This window comes from Pseudophryne corroboree, chromosome 6, assembly GCF_028390025.1.
Source record: "Pseudophryne corroboree isolate aPseCor3 chromosome 6, aPseCor3.hap2, whole genome shotgun sequence".
Lineage (NCBI taxonomy): Eukaryota > Metazoa > Chordata > Amphibia > Anura > Myobatrachidae > Pseudophryne > Pseudophryne corroboree.
The window spans coordinates 17,383,637-17,401,164 of record NC_086449.1 but is presented as its reverse complement, the minus strand read 5'-3'; the positions used below and the strand labels follow the sequence as shown (position 1 = coordinate 17,401,164).

Below are 17,528 nucleotides of genomic sequence, written 5' to 3'. Positions count from 1 at the left end.
ATTGAAGAGGAGGGTTGATAAAGGGCAACCTTGACAGGTGCCCCTTTCTAATTTAAAGCTCAGGCCTAAGAGGCCATTTATCAATAATGATGTAGTAGGGTCATAGTAAATTTACTTAATTAAATTTATAAAACTGTTTTCAAAACCTTTTTTTCTAATACAGTAAAGAGGTGAGGCCAGAGTATTGAGTCAAAGGTCCTATGAACGTCCAAACTGACCAATACATTTTGACTGATTGTCGTATTTTGGGCTGCTATGACAGCTGCTATTGTCGTCCTGATGGCCTTAACTGCATGGCGCCCCTGTACAAATCCCATTTGATGGTCAGAGAGGATTGACGGTAGAATAGTATGGAGTCATGTCGCCATGATTTTAGCAAGTAGTTTGTAATCTACATTTAGCAAACTGATGGGTCTGTAAGATGTTATCAAGCTCAGATATTTGTCTAGCTTAGGAAGTATGGTCATGAAAGCATCATTAAAATATGAGTATGGGGCTTTCTTTTCGTGTATAGGCCGAAACAACTCTAGCAAGTTTGGGGCGATATGGGCTTGTAAAATTTGTTAATAGTAACCTGACATGCCATCAGGTCCTGGAGACTTCCCATGATGAAGGTTAGATATGGCTTGATTAATTTCATCCATAGTTATAGGGCCAGCTAGGGCTTCTTTCTGATCAGGCATCAATTTAGGAAGTACTGATTCCAAAACCACAGTCATTTGGTCATCAAAATTTATAGGAGTTGAGCTAAATGCATTTTCAAAGTATTGGTGGAATTGTGTGGTTATATCTGACGACTTAGTTAATAATGCCACCGTAGCGGGATGTTTTAAAGTCGTGATAATATGGTGTTTTCTAAATGGTCTGGACATTGTTGCTAAGAGTTTTCCTGCTTTGTTTCCCCAGCGGTAATATTTGTTTCACATAAATTCTATCAACTGTTTTGCCTTAGTGGCAAGGTATGTCTCCAGCAATGGACGGGCCTGTCTATATGAATTTTTTGTATCTTCAGAAGGTGCAGTTGTGTAATGAGAAAAAGAAGTTTGCATTTCAGCCTTAAGTGCATCATATTCTTTTCTAGAGTTCTATTTTTTTGTGAGACGTAACTTATTATGTGCCTCCTCATAACTGCCTTAGATGCGCTCCAAAAAAGAACAGGGTAATCCCAGTGTTCAAGGTTGTCATCGACATAATTAGTCCAATAACTAATCAGAAAAGTCTTAAAATCATCTGAATGTGCCAAATAGTATGGAAACATCCATATGCGGCTACGAGGGTGCATGTGTGGATGAGTCAGGGAGATGTAAACCGGGGCATGGTCTGACACCATTATATCATGGATATCCATGTGGGCTATATTATTAAGCAGACTGCCTGAAATAAGAATTCTATCTATGCATGAGAGCGAACCATGGACCATTAATAGATGTGTATGAGTTTTGTCTGATGGGTTCAGTAGGCGCCAAGGGTCCAATACACATAAGTTCAATTTAAAAGAGTGGTAGAGATGGGTAAAAAAATTAGAAGGTCTTTGCATAGGTGGAAGTTTATCTAAAGAGGGGTACTCTACCATATTAAAATCTCCTCCTATTATGAGGGAATGGTTCGTTCTGCCCTGGAGAATATGGCCAAGATCTTGTGTATATACATGTGGATTAACATTGGGGGCATAAAGATTGACTAGAGTATACCGAGTATGATATAGTTCGATGTCTAAGATGATGTAACAACCTTCCGGATCAATAACTTGAGGTAAAATAGTGACCGGGAGTTCTTTTTAGAATATTATCGCTTCTCTTCTCACCTTACGATGATAGGGGGCAGATATACAAGAGTCCAACCATGGGGCTTTTAGTAGGTTATCCTCTGTGTTAATCCAATGCGTCTCTTGCAAAAATATTATATCTGGGCTAAACCGTTTAAGGTGGGTGATTACTCTTTTTTGCTTAACCGGTGTATTGAGCCCTCCTACGTTCCATGATACTATTTGTAATGGTTTAAGTGCATGGGTATTGTCAGTACCTGAACGAGAAGATGACATGGCTACCCATCCCCCCACTAGGGGTCAAGTATCTTTAATAGCTCAGCATCAAGCAGAGGATCCCATAGATAGCTCACATTACATTTGTTGAAATAACAGCTAATTATAACCATATCATGTAAAACAGTGAAGAGACTGAGAACATTATTCCATGGCAATAGTTCAAGACTCGCAGCTAATAACATATAATTATTAAGTACAATCCACGTTACCTCAAAACTCCAATTTTTCATATTTTCAACCAAACCAGAACATTGGCGGGCAACATCTTGGATTAAATGTGCACACAGAGACTCAAGTTATAAATGGAAATCAAAAATAAATAAAATAAATCCAGAAAAGGAGAAAATGCATCATCTTTTACACAATGATACTACCTCAGAGAACCAGTGTCATTTAGGTTTCTCCTACCTGGTAGGCTACCCTTTGAATCATTAAATCATTTACTAGGAGAGCGAGAAGATGATTGATGGGACATAAAATATGATTTGGCGTCCAGAGGGTTAGAAAAGTAAATTGTCTTACCATCTGCCACCACCCTTAAATTTGCTGTATATAGTAAAGCAAATCTGATTTTCTCACCATGTAAAAAGGTGCATATTTCAGAGAATTATTTACGTTTTTGCGTAACCACTAGTCCCTGGGACCTACGTTAGTATGCCATGATCTTTTCTTTTGTTCTATAGTCCAGATAACGGGCTATGACTGGACGGGGTCTATGTCTAGAACCTTCTTGTTCGATACCGATTCTATGGGCCCTCTCAATGTGGGTGACCTCTAAGTCATTGAGAACCCCTAGCGCTTTGAGCAAGTCAACAGTAAGAAAAGTTGTTAGGGCAAGGCCCACTACAGATTCCAGGACACCTATGAATATCAAATTGTTCCAACGGGACCTATTTTCTAATTCATCCACCTTCTCTTGCAGCTGTGTGATAGCCCTGTCATGACTCTCTGTTCCCTCCTGATAAGAATGTAGGTGATCCTCTACATCACTAAAGGAAAAGAAAACAAAAAACTGCTTATACAGCGCCTAAATAGCAAAAAGCTAGTGGACTAATTCCCTGGTATATGCGCAGCTGAAAAACACTATGTGGGTGTTTGTGGAGAAACAATAGAAAGAACAAATTCAGCTGCGCAAAGTATCAGGGAAATGAAACAATGAATTTAGAGAGAGCCGATGTGTATATATATAAATAAATATTATATTTATTAGCTGAAAATAATAAATAAAAAATAATAAATTTATAACAGTAATTGTTGATTACTAAAAAAGCACACCTTAAACCGGTATATCCATTATGACAGACACTAATAGTGTCAATGTTCTGGGTAAAGTCCACAAGAAGACAAAAAGTCCAAGTGTTTTGGAAGCAGTTTGGTGATTATAGCCGTGGAGCTTAGTATTCAAATTGCGGTAAATAAACAGTAAGGAATAGTCCCATATCATGGATTTGTGCCAGTGTTGGTTACTGATTAGTTACCACTCCTTGGGTGGGCTGGTCCAGAGCCGAGCGTCCTCGGCAATGTGTCCTGCAATGCCCACAATGTGAGTGCCGCAACGGAGGGAGAGCCGTGGATTCACTGTGAAGTGATTGCCGTATGCTGGTGTAAACGGCTGACAGGGGGCCGTGTGATGATGTGAACGGCTCAAGGAATCAAGTCCGCGGCTATTCTAAGAGCTCCATGGAGATGTAAAACGGCTGGCGGTGAAGGTAAAACTCTGCTGCTTTCCAGTCGGATACCTCGGCAGGTGTGCAAGAACAGGAGGCGTGGCCTAACGTGTTTCGTCACGTGACCCGTGACTTTCTCAAAGGAACAATTACTGTTATAAATTTATTATTTTTTATTTATTATTTTCAGCTAATAAATGTAATATTTATTTATATATATATATACACATCGACTCTCTCTAAATTCATTGTTTCATTTCCCTGATACTTTGCGCAGCTGAATTTGCTCTACATCACTAACTCTAGTCTCTAGAGCAGTCATACGTGACGAGTGAGAATCTATACTAGTAAGACCTGCCTCTAAGCGCATTTGAAGATCCTCAAAATGTTTATCCATAAGTGGCATCATGAAATCTGCAAGTTCTTATGTGATTAGGGGGGTAGCCTTTGCCCCTGGAGAGTCCAGGCTATCACTCTCAGAGAAGTATGGGAAAGGTGGTCCAGATTTTTGAGCATTAGGTTTTGACTTTGGGGCCTTGTTTGCATTATTTTGTTATTTGGGAGGCATGACTTTATCGACAAATTTGTCCATACCCCTATAGAGGAGGACAACTGTGAATGTTACAAAGAGAGGGAGTCGCTAGTGATAAGATAAATATGTATGATAATTTCGGGTAGGCTCAGAAAAAGAATAGCATACAGTAACATTAAAGCGGTGCTCTGAGGTAGCTTCCCGCAGAGTATGAGTTAGTTCACATTGGAAACTTAGTAGATCTTATGCACGTCACCTACTTGTTAGGGTGCCAAGAGAAGGGACATTAAGAGCCACAAGCAGCAAAGAAGTCACTGCTTGAACAGGAATATCAATGAATTAACTCTGAATAATGTAATAGTTGTATATCAACAAATGTCAAAGGTATGCGGTAATATCACTTACAGCAGTGTGACCCAGAGAGTCTCCCAAGGTACTTCACTGCAGCAGCAGAACCAATCATCTAAACGATGCATGTAGTAATAAACTATGCACAATGAGAAGACAATTGCGTAATGATAATCACAATAACCAATAGTTTGCTGAAGACAAGTGAAAAATGTCCTGCAATAAATGGGGCAAAACACAGTATCAGTAAGTTACCGGCATCTATAAGGATATATTACAGCACATCACAGGATTACCACAAGAGGGCAGCACAGTTTCAAAAATGTCAAGCTCAATGTTAGAAATAAGTAAAACTTAGCCAGCCATATACTGCATACATAGGGCAATAGAAAGAAAAATTCAAAGAAAACATGCAGTATATATAAATAAACAAAGGGCCACCTGCATTGTCGCACAGGCTTCACCCCTGAAGTTTTTATGGTGCAGAGAACAATAATGGATTTTCCCACACTCCTTAGTAGGTAGTGGTACAGATAGGCAATGTGTGAAGAATATAATTGCACATATAACATAGAACAGTGTGTCCAACACCAGAGGCAGTGTACAGGTTACTTAAAGTAGGTAGAGTAAGCCAGTGAAGAAGCTCAGCAGCAATAAGTATGAGTCAAATGGGACCTAAAGGGTATTTTCATTTCAACAAAAAGACCCAATTTGGTTGAGATTGCACAAAAGTAGGGTATGGAGGGTCCACAAGAACAGAATAAATCTCAAGAATGTGAGGGCAGGAGTCAATATAAGCAAAACAAGGTGCCGCAGATGAGTGTGTTAGAAGATGTGGTCGAGTTGAACATAGTGCCGGCAAGAGCCACAGCTTAGGGGTGTAGTCAGAGCATCTCTTCCTCCCAGAGATTATAGGGAAAGTATAGGAGGGGAAAGATGAGGGCAGTCAGAGGTTAAGAGTGTGTAGGCGGCAATGGGGGGATAGGGTAACACACAAGGAGGGAAGGAATCAAGTAAGAAGAGAGCAGTGAGTGTTGATAGGTATGTTAATAGGGAAGGTTGACATACACAGGTTTAGTAGTGGGGGTGAGAAATCCAATGCACTGAAGAGGGAAGCTGTACCCCCACATCCAGTGAGGCACAGCAGTGTAGAGGTGGTGCAGTATTACTGTGGGTATCAGGCAAGGAGATCCAGAGCAAGAAACAGCAGCAGTCTTGACACTTAGGCTAGGGGAGCCAAGACGAGTCCATCCACTGTAATACCCAGTAAGTGTGTCCCGGCAGTTAAGTGGCCAGAGTAATTCAGCAGCCAGAAGGGACCCGATGGTCTGGTGAGCAGCGTAGCACAGTAACCAGCGGCCAGTGTGACAGAGCAGCCAGAAGACCAGATCCATAGGACCGCAGCGGTGAGGTGCACCTTGAAACGGGACCACCAGAGGAGAGCAGCCGACTGTGAGTGAGTGAGAGGAGGGAACTGCGGGAGCCAGAGGACCAGAGCCGCAGGACCACAGCGTTGAGGGGCACCTTGAAGCGGGACCACTGGAGAGCAGCTGCCTGTGAGTAAGTGAGAGAAGGGAGCCGTGGAAGCCAGAGGACCAGAGCCACAGGACCGCAGCGGTGAGATATGCCTTGAAGCAGGACCACCAGGGGAGAGCATCTGCCTGTGAGTGAGGGAGCGAAGTGAGCCGAGGGGGCCAGAGAAGACCCAGAGAAGTCAGACACCTGTCTCCACAGTGCCCACCGCCATGTTCTCAGAGTCCCATCTGCGGCCAGATTGAAACGTTCAGGTAAGCGGGAGTAGTTAGCAGGCGCCTTTGCAGGGTATTCTACAGCCCGATGACATGGGTGCACCCCCAGCAGCCAGACCATAAAATTGCCAGTGGGTCACCGATGAGAGGGGGGTTGAAAGGGGCTGCAGATTTGGGCAGGGGTGCACGTTGTCGCCGACCAAAAGTAAAAATAAGTTCAGGCGCTCCACCACGCCAGCTTTCACGCCAAAGGAATGGCGTGCATACAGGCCACTAACATCAGAGGCCGGACTCCAGGGAATTTCACAGTCTCCAGGCACAAACTTAGTATCTGGGGAATCCACTACACTGTGCCCATCCGAGAGTGTAATCAGAAACTCCAAAAGATCACTGATAGTGGTTGATGGGGGTAGATTTTGATTACCCCCGTCTGGAGAAGAGTTAAGATGCGGCCAAACGAGTTGCTCCGCCCACCGGAAGTCGCCTGTCAGAACATTTAAACTAATTTACTTTCATTCAATTTAATTTACATTTTAGGGGCCATGCTGTAAACAAACAAAAAATGTAAATATCATTCCTGGGTGCCCCATAAAATGTATCTAAAAAATTAGGACCTCTTGTTTTGTCCAATTCAAATTGTCCAATAATTACCATATCACTATTTTGAGGATTTACCAACACATTTTCAATCTTTTATCCAGGAATATGATTTATTAGTAAATGAAAAATATATAAAAATAACACAACAAAAAATACAGTGTCCTTTTTAAGTCCTCCCTTTTTTGATTTTCAAGAACATTAATTTTCGCATGCCCTATCTCTAGAAGATATTTAAAAAAATCAAATTTGCACATTTTTAAACTTTTAAATAAAAGTATGATATTATGAGTTTGTAACTATTGATTTACTTCACCCTTTACGCTCCAAGAAAACAGAAAAGGGGAATGAGAGAAATAACTATAGTCACCCTTGACTGATAATTTTGAGAAGCAATAAAAGGAGAAATAACTATAGTTCAATTTCTACAGAGACTAAAGAAACAGTATATAAAATTTTCTGAAAAAATGGTATGACACTCTTAACAAAATAAAAATGGAGCACTTTAGTTAGTTGTGATTGTTTAGGATCTGAAATAACATATTTGTTGGACTTGTTCATGCCACCTATTTTGTTACAGTTTACACTATACAATCTAATTACAATAACTTATTGGTTAACACAATATTTATTTTTATTGCCCTATGATGTTAGTAATCACACAAAAAATTAGCACATTTTTAAAATAAACTCTACGCAATCTGATAATCCTTTCAATTTTTATAATATATTGCCTGCATGTTAAAAAAAGCAAAATAAGAATTGATCTAATTATTGTCTTCTCTTAAGACTACTTACGTTACACATGAGAGTCTTAGTGAAGTCTCAGCAGATTAACCAGATCTTTCAGAGAATATATAAGAGGTGGTTTTAGCAACGGGTTGTAAACTGACTACCCCATTTATTTTCTGCATTATCAAACTGCTTTATTGCAGAATAAATGTCTAACACAGTGTGCTGTGAGAGTTAACCCAGGTGAGTCAATATATTCTAAATTAGTGGACATTTGTTATTTTTAATTTTGGCATATTTCATATACATTTGATTTTTTTTTTGTCTCATTTTTAAATACTTTATTTTGTCTTTTATTGATTCTTCAGAGAACAAGAGGTGTACATAATAACATAAGTAATAAGGGACTTATGGGTACTTATATAGACAGGATATTGCAAATCTAACCAGCAACATTCAGACTAATGTGGGCAAAATATATGAAGGTTACTAGGTGTCCAATAGATTATGTGTGTGTTTTTTGTTAACGTTCCAGTGTGAATAACCCTTTTTTACATATTGTTATATGGTGACAGCTTCCAAATTTTTTTTTACTATTAATCTGTAAAAGTTGTGTATATTGGAAATCAAGGTTTTGAGTTTAGATTTTAGTATTGGAGCTAGTTGTTTCTATAATTCTGACATGGCAAGGGATCATTGTCTGGTTTTGTTATAGCTATAATTGTGCTTCCAGCATGTCCTCTGTGACATGCTATATTTCTACATTCCTAAATTTTTTCACATACACATTAACTGATATAAAAAAAATATTTAATATCCTAAAAGTTATCAAAGTTAAACCATATCAGAGTGAATATATAATAACCTACTTCTAATTTGCAAAAAAAAATGCATTCCTTTGGCTTATCCTTCTTTTTTATTTTCCTTTGTTTCAGGTGATATGACTGAAATAGCATACTATATTACATTATTATTTTATCAGTTACTCTTGTCCTCCTAGTACTAGAGTTGAAAATGTAAAATGACTGTAAGAAAGAATGATGCAATGGCAGCTTCACTTATTTACACTGTGATAGGCCCAGCTTCCTCTTTTGATATTAGAAATACAGAAGAAGCAGAGTTATTTTGTACTTATTGAATTAGTTAATCTTATGTAAGTACATATGCATGGTAATAAAGGGTGATTATATTATTTTATATAATAATGAATTTGAAATTAAATCAAATCTATTATAATTTATTCTTGCACTTTGGGTGGTGAACATAGCACAACACAGGAGCTTATACATTTTTCATTAGATTTGTCTTGAAGCTCACCCAAAGTGGGATATCTGTTTGGAATTATGAATGGAGTATTTCATCGTCTTAATTGGGACTGTCTAAATTTTTAATTGTACAGACAACCTTTCTGAAGAAGTCTTTATAGGACAAAACGCGTCAGAGTTGAGGAGAGCAATACCCCATCAAAAATAATATTAACAAAAATTCATTGTCAAAGATTTATATCTGTATGCTGAAAGGGGTTGCCTCTATATCTGTTAAGCACAAAGTATGTTTTTAATAAATTTTGTATAAAGATAGGGAGTGGATTTGAGTGCCCTCTGATTCATTTGGTAGTTGTATATATATATATATACATAAGCACAATGAAGCGGCACTCCAGGACTTAATTTGTGGTCACCGTTATTTGAATTAAGTCCTGGAGTGCCGCTTCATTGTGCTTATATCTTCAACCTGCAAAGTTGATTTAGAGGGCACCGGGCAAGCTGACTGTGATTTTTATTTCATGAGTGACAAATACAAATAGTATTTATATATATATATATATATATATATATATATATATATATAATCCGCAAATACCGGCACTCTCTCTTTCAGTGCAAAATATGCTCAGGTGCCAGCCACAGGTTCAAACGACCTCACATAGACCAAATCAGCGGCAGCACTCACGAGACTGTTACAAATGGTAAAATAGTGGACACAGAGGCCTCCATTCAGACCAACGTTTCGGTACATTTAATACCTTCATTAGGATCATGATCCTGATGAAGGTTTTAAACGTTCTGAAATGTTGATCTGAAGGGAGTCCTCTGTGTCCACTATTTTACAGTTTGTAACAGTCTCGTGAGTGCTGCCGCTGCTTTGGTCTATATATATATATATATAAATATATACTTCCCAGAGGTCCAGCATTCTCACCCATATCAAGGGAGTGGAGGGCAGTCACCAGATTTGTAGTCCAAAGAACCGGCCAATAAGTCAAATTGGCAATTTATTTATTTATAATGAACCTTTTGACTATGGATGTTATAGATACTTGCTCGTGAATTTCAGTTAATATGTGTAAAGCTTTTATAGCATCAGAGGTGTTTAGGGTAATAAGTTTGGGTTCCATATGTTTTGTTAACTATCACAATGTTGACAGTCATATTAATACTATAGTGTTGACAGATACACTGTGTCGACAAGTGCTCAGTGTCGGCAATCACAATCTTTGACTTGTCAAAAATAACACAATGTGAACACCCAATGTGTTGCAGGTTCATAATGTCAACACCCAAATTTATCCCTGATGCTAATCCTAATGGTACATTTTTATTTCCAAAATTTTCACTCTAACTTTATATGTGAGCATTTTAACTGTGTGAACATTCCCATGTGTTGTCATTTAGCAGATGTCGAACTTATGACAGTCAACACTAAGATTGTAGATAGTGTATGTAGAGGTTGATAACTCAGTAGGTATTATTTTCAGTGATTTAATTCTCTTCAAGTAAAACAGTATATATGTATTGACTATCTATGAAATAGAGTACAGATTTGTAGAGTATGTTTTTTGCAGATGCTATTTAATGATGTTTCTTCATAGAACAATGGATATTTATTTTCTCATGTACAATTTTGTTTTTAAAACTTAATAATGCTCTTTTTTTTCCAAACAAAGGAGACCAATCTTGTTAAGTACTGCATGATAAAATTCAGGATCACAGATATATGTGGTAGTGAGCATATTTTAGAAATTACGTTCCATATCTTAGGGCTGGAATTTATGAAGTCCAAGTTGGTTGGAGGTATAGGTTCCTGGCCAAACTTGGCTGTTTTTTAAAAGCAACAATTATTTACAAAACATGGTTTTTCCTAGTACTTGATTACCACTTTAAAAATACATCTGAGGGGGTAATTCAGATCTGATCGCTGAGCTGATTGTTTTGCTGTCCTGCGATCAGATAGTTGCTGCCTCCAGGGAGAGTGTAAATTTGCCGTGCGATCCCATGTGTATGCCGAGCTCAGAAAATTCACTTTGCGCAGTCTGTGAGCAACCCAGAACTTAGGGGGTCATTCAGATCTAATCACTGCTGTGCTTTTTTGCACAGCGGGCAATCAGGTCATAACTACACATGTGTATGCATCGCAATACACACGCGCGTTGGACAGCAACCACGGGTATCGCCAGTCAGCAACAGGATGGTGTAAAAAATCAGTTCGCACAGGCCTTGGCAAGGTGATTAACAGGAAGAGGCCGTTTGTGGGTGGCACCTTGCAACGGGCGATGCCCGTTGTTGTTGTCCAATGTGCGTGTGCATTGCGATGCATACACATGCGCAGTTATGACCTGATCACCCACTGTGCAAAAACACAGCAATCAGATCTGAATGACCCCCTGAGTTTGGCCTGGAACCCGCTCCTCCAGCCAACTCAGACTTTTTAACATCCGGCACATAGTTTTAAATGTTTCTCTCTCAAGATGCCACAATTATGTGTGCTGTACATGCAAGTTGCAACTATGATAGGAAGCATAATTGCCTGGCTTAGTCTTAGATTGCATTATACTTACAGCCATGCCATTCAACAAACTACAGTAATTTGTTTGAGAAAAACTCATTGGATAAAGGATTTTAGCAAACATTCCTAATAAATGCATAAGACACAACTCGACATCCAGTGTAAGAAAACAATTTGTGTGTGAAAAAAACACACACACACACACACACACACACACACACACACACACAATTAAAAATGTGGTAATGGAAAAGCTTTTATCTTATTATATACTTATTAAATGATTTATATGTAGGTAAAAATTGTCAAATAATTTCCTAGCATTTGTTGGTGCCATACAAGCAATTTCTTAATTGATGGGATACTGTAACATTTTATATAAGAAAGACAAAGAACACCGCACTCTTGGACAGAGATACTGTACATGGATTGAACTTCCCCATATCCCATATAAAAATGACCAAATAAAGGTAAATACAGTATGAATGTAGAGTTATCACTGGTTGTGGCATCTTACAGTACAGTATGTTTATCTTTCAGGTCTTGCTCATAATGCATGAGAACAATGTGTCTTATGTCTTTCTTCTGGGATTTCCAAATCTTCACAGCTATAATATTATATTGTTCTTGCTTCTACTCATTATTTACTGTTTCACCATATGCGGTAATGTTATTATCATTGCTTTAGTTTCAATGAGCAAAACTCTCCATTCTCCAATGTATTTCTTCATCACACAGGTGTCTGTACTGGACATTCTAATGGCCACAAACATTCTCCCTTATTTGCTTCACATTGTCCTACATAATGGTGGCACCATGTCTCTTGATGCCTGTATATCACAGTTTTATGTGTTTGGTATATCAGAGTCATCAGAATGTTTTATCCTCATGGTGATGTCTTATGACCGATATCTGGCTATCTGTAACCCACTGCGCTATAACTCCTTAATCAGCAAAGCATTTTGTGGAAAATCTGCCATTCTATCATGGTCATTAAGTGTATTGCTTGTGGGATTACATATTATACGTATATACAAGTTAGACTTTTGTGGACCAAGTCTTGTTGACCATTTCTTCTGTGATTTCCCTCCTATTCTAAAACTTTCTTGCTCAGATACTTCACTGATTCTAATTCAAGCAGCTCTAATTGGCATAATTATTATCACATTCCCATTCATAATGATTATTGTTTCTTATGTGTTCATCATCACTACCATCCTAAACATCCGCTCCATCAGCGGGAGGCAAAAAGCCTTCTCCACCTGCAGCTCCCACTTGACTGTTGTGTGTATTTTTTTTGGGATTCTCTTTTCTGTATATGTGATTCCAAACAAAGAACACTTATTGGATACCAATAAGATATTGTCATTACTGTACACTGTGGTGATACCTTTGCTTAATCCATTCATCTACAGCCTGCGGAATAAAGACTTCAAGAGAGCTTTTTTAAAATGGAAATTGAATTACAATTAATTGTGTTTAATAACAACTCATATTCAAGATATAATGATAATATAACTATGTGATCAATTTTTTCCTTTTTTTAAACATAGTAAAGTATGTAGTTATAATTTCAATGTATTTGCTTGTTTATAAATTTGTTTTACATGTGGATAGATGTCATCATGTGACATATATTGCAGAGGAGACACATAATATACATACAGTAAGTAGAGGTCTTAAGGAGCATACACATGGCAAGATTTTGACTATCTTCGATTCTGACTTTGAGATTCCACCTGAATTCCACCAGAGCCCAGAAGCACTGATTTTGACTATCTATACCTTCAATTTTGACTATAGTCAATATTGACTTGCCTGCAGTTTATCTAGCCTTGCGATACCGACCCCGCATGATTGCGCATTGGTATCGCATTGGTATGGCAAGCTGCCTAACACAGTGTGATTTGCACTAACTTTCCTTGCAATTTTGACTATATAGTCAAAATCCCAAGGATAAATCTCCTGAAAATAAGATATTAACCCTTTCACAGATGAGGGGTTTCTGCTGTGCTACAACTATTCTTCACTGTTTGTACTTGTCACATTACAACCTCAATGTTACTGATTTCATTATGCAGTAACCACTCAAATGATAGGGTCCATTTTTTTTGCTTTTTCAGGTAACATTAGTCTTTTTCTTCTAAAGCATAAAACAGGGAGGTTCTAATGAGCTTATATTTGGGAGAGATACAGAACTGTAGGTTTCAGTCACTTCCTCTTTTTTCAGGAATCCGTAAAGCTGTGTCTGGAATTGATTCAGACCCGCAACTAATGATGATGTTCACTCAGTTGAGCAATTATTTGTTCTGTGTGATGGCAGAATTCTCTAAAAACTCTCACGGCACATGTTAACTACTTGCCTGGCATGGTCGCATTGTGTGCAACCACTGGTGGATTTCCCACTAGGTATTTGAGCCATGTGCCTAGTGGCCCATCCAGCTGGGGGCAACACTGCACCACCTTTTAGGGCCGCAGCTGGACAGGATGGCAGAGAGGCTGCTAAGCTCTTTTGAGAACCTGGACGGGTTGCAGCAGAGACAAAACCAACAGCTCCTATGGGCAGCAGTCAGCAACCAGCAGCAGGCAGCCCGCTCCCCCCACCGCCGTCCAGTGCTCCAGGTTCTCCAAGCACATCTACATTACCTCCTGTCGGGTCTTCTGGGCTCTGTGTGTTATGTCCATTACTTACTGCATGGATCCCCACATCTTACACAACAGAATTTCTATGAATTTGCTTCTTTTTTTAGTAATGTAATTGTATGTGTGTATATATATATATATATATATACACACACACACACACACACACACACACACACACACACACACTAGTAAAGGCATTCAACCCACCGCCACTCTCATATTTACAGTACCCCCATCCCTTTTCTGCTTCTGTCTTCTGTGGCACTAGCATGATTTCGGAAGGGAAATAATTTTGTGCCTATGGGTGGCATGACCCTTAAATTCGCCACTGTATGCAACCATACCAGCAAGTGCATTATCTGATCTGGTCACAAACTATGCAACAAGTCAGATACAGTGGGGTAAATTTACTAAAATGGGAGTTCTATTTGAGATGGGATGTTGCCCATAGCAACCAATCAGATTCCAGGTATTATCTTCTAGAAGGTGCTAGATAAATAAGAAGTAGAATCTGATTGGTAGCTATGGGCAACATCCCATCTTAAATAGAACTCCCATCTTAGTAAATTTACCCCAGTGTGTGCAGCTTTAGGAAGAGAAAATTCCCATGGCTGACAATCTCAGAGGGACTTTCTGGTCCCTTTGCTTCCTTGCACACTCCCATGGTGTCTGCAGTGCTGCCGATCACTACTGATCAGTCAGCGCAGCAGGACCCTCTACCTGGCAGCTGCAGACATTAGCAGCCACTGGGGAAATATAAATCACCCCTCCCCTAATTCCCCCCTCAGTTGTACGTGGGGTATACAGCTGGAAAATCTGAAAGTCATGATGGTAAGATTATTACAAATGTTCCCATAATGATAATCCAATGTTCCAATGTTTGAAAAATATGTTTTACAATTATAAAAAAAAAAAATTAAAACCCATTTTGGATAAGTTTAAATAGATGTTTTTCACCTAATTCACACATAAATAATAATTTGTACAAATTTTGGGGAAAAATAATCAGTTAAGGTGCTGTTGTGAATGAGACACGTGGTATCAGAAATATTTTGGAAGTCAGTGATGAGGAGGTGTCTAAATAGATGCTGGGAGATGGTTTGTATTATGGGAGTGTCATGTCTGTGTTGCTAAAGTGTTTACGTACACAGATGCTCATTTTAGAAGCCATACTCAGATGAAAAGTCTTTTTCTACCATAGGGCGGGTGCATGTTTCAGTGGTGCATCTTCAGATGCTCGTAGTGGGTGTCTCAGTCCTTACACATTCCTACACATGAACATAAACCAGTTAAGGGCTTTGTAGTAGCATTTGTATAAAGTGTCAGCTGAGTGAACACCAAGGGATGCAGCAGCTGCCGTTTCTGCATCCACTTCTTAAATTGTATCCTTGTTCTTTCTCATATGTATTGTTTTTTATTATTTATTTTCCCTTCTTTATTAATGCTGGTCCTTCTTTTCCTTCCCCAAATCTGTAAGTTTTATTTTCTTTTTTTCATTTTCTTCAATTCTTTTTTAATTCTTGCACTTTATTTTTTATGTTATTTTCTTTGTTGACTCTATTGTATTTTCTCACTTCTTTTTCCACTTCTTTGATCAGTTTTTTGCCCTACAGTATACCTATGTTCTTTCCCTGCACTGGTTGTGTGCCAATGTAAGACTTATATACAGTAGTTGTCACAGGAGGCCACAATGGAATCTCTGGACATAATGTAGACTCAGCCTGTTTCATTGCAGCAGATAAGAGGACTTGCTATATTAGCCCTGCTCTCTGTGACTTGAAGATGGGGTCACAGATGCTATAGTCTGGCTGCCGTCTCCTACGTCATGGAGAAGTCTTTAGTTACTTCCCCCATGGCCATATTAGTTACAAGGGTAGATAAACCTACAGCCACAGCAGCAGCCATTGTATTGGTCAGGTCACTAGCTTCAAGTGCATAGTGTGTCCCACAGTGTAGCTAATATGCAGACAGATGATCTGAGAAACCAACAGTAGGTGTCTTTTTACAAAATATGCCATATGTAGCATTAATTTGCATATACACCAGTTTGTCAAGTTTTTTGAATAGCCAATGAGAAAAATGTGGATAAATCCTAACTTTAATTTTGGCGTTAAGAACTGAGTAAATCTATACCCAAACATCTCTAGACAGAACCTATTTTAGACTATTTTTGTTTCTTCTAATCTGTGATCAGATCACTGTGAACTTTTCATCTACTTGATTTGCACTGCATGACAATACTGAATAACATGGCTAACTGGCTTTTTAATTCCTAATGTAGTAACACAAATACAAGTCATAGTCACAGTCCATTAACAAATGCATTGTAACTGTGAATCTGCAGTGCAATATACAAACTTTTAATGCTTAACATCAATGTAAAACAATACAAAATTGACCAAAACAGAGCCTTCTAGATGTACACAAACAGCATTTCTCTCCAATCTCTTCATGACTCATTATTCAAAAGCAGGATGTGGATGGGAGATGTCCCTGAATATGAAACACTGTGCTGCTGTTTTTTAGTGTCATTAATTGCATGTACTTCACCTAACAATAATCCAAAGCAACAGCATGACATCGCCTCAATTCATCACAGCTGTATTAAGACTCATGAGTAAGTTACCACTGTCACAGGCAGACTCCACACCACATGTCCCCTGCTATAGTGCCACAAGCCCTGGCTAGCAAAAGATAGTGCTGGAAATGGGAATTTTGCAGATACCCCACACTCTTTGTCCCATCAATCCTTCCTATACCACCATAGGATCATATTACCACTGTAATTATGTCACAACCATTCTAAAATTCCAAAAATGACTACTTGTACATTTACTCCCAAATCTCACATAAGGTACATACACATGGTGAGATTTTGGCTATCTTTGATTTTCACTATGCGATATGGACTAAGCAATATTGGCTATGTACGAATTTGACTAAGTGCCATTTTTTACTATACTTTAGTATTAGATAGTCAAAATTGACTTGCCTGCAGAGTTTATATAACTTTGTGATATCGACCCCACGGGAGTGCACATTGGGATCAAATCAGTATCACAAGGTGGCTAACACCTTGAAATTTGCACTAACGTTCCTTGCGATTTTGATTATATAGTAAAAATTGCAAGAATATATCTCACCATGTATGCACACCTATACATTGATTTCTGTCTGTAGCATACTTTCAGGATTCAAATCAATTTCTCTAAATTTAAAGCCAAGATGTTTCACATCCCTCTGCAATTGAAGACATTGTTCACATTTTTTGAACTTAAGTGTAAAAATAATTTAACATATGTGTAACCTCTTCTGTAAAAAAATTCAAGAAGACTTTTCCCCAATTAATTTCTAGAATTGTTATTTTTTTTAAAGATTTAATTAGCTTGCCAGCAGTAAATTTTACAAAATTAATCACTTAACTGACT

The 17,528-nt window shown here is 38.5% G+C and overlaps 1 protein-coding gene across 1 annotated transcript; it reads left to right on the top strand.

Moving 5' to 3' along the window:
• The first annotated feature begins 12,006 nt into the window (after nt 1-12,006).
• LOC134934062 (olfactory receptor 11L1-like) lies at nt 12,007-12,927 on the top strand. The gene has a single exon (XM_063929575.1). The coding sequence runs from the start codon at nt 12,007-12,009 to the stop codon at nt 12,925-12,927; it is 921 nt and encodes a 306-aa protein (XP_063785645.1).
• The last annotated feature ends 4,601 nt before the right edge of the window (nt 12,928-17,528 follow it).

Coding starts and splice junctions, on each gene's coding strand:
- LOC134934062 (XM_063929575.1), top strand. CDS start 12,007: ATGCATGAGAACAATGTGTCTTATGTCTTTCTTCTGGGATTTCCAAAT.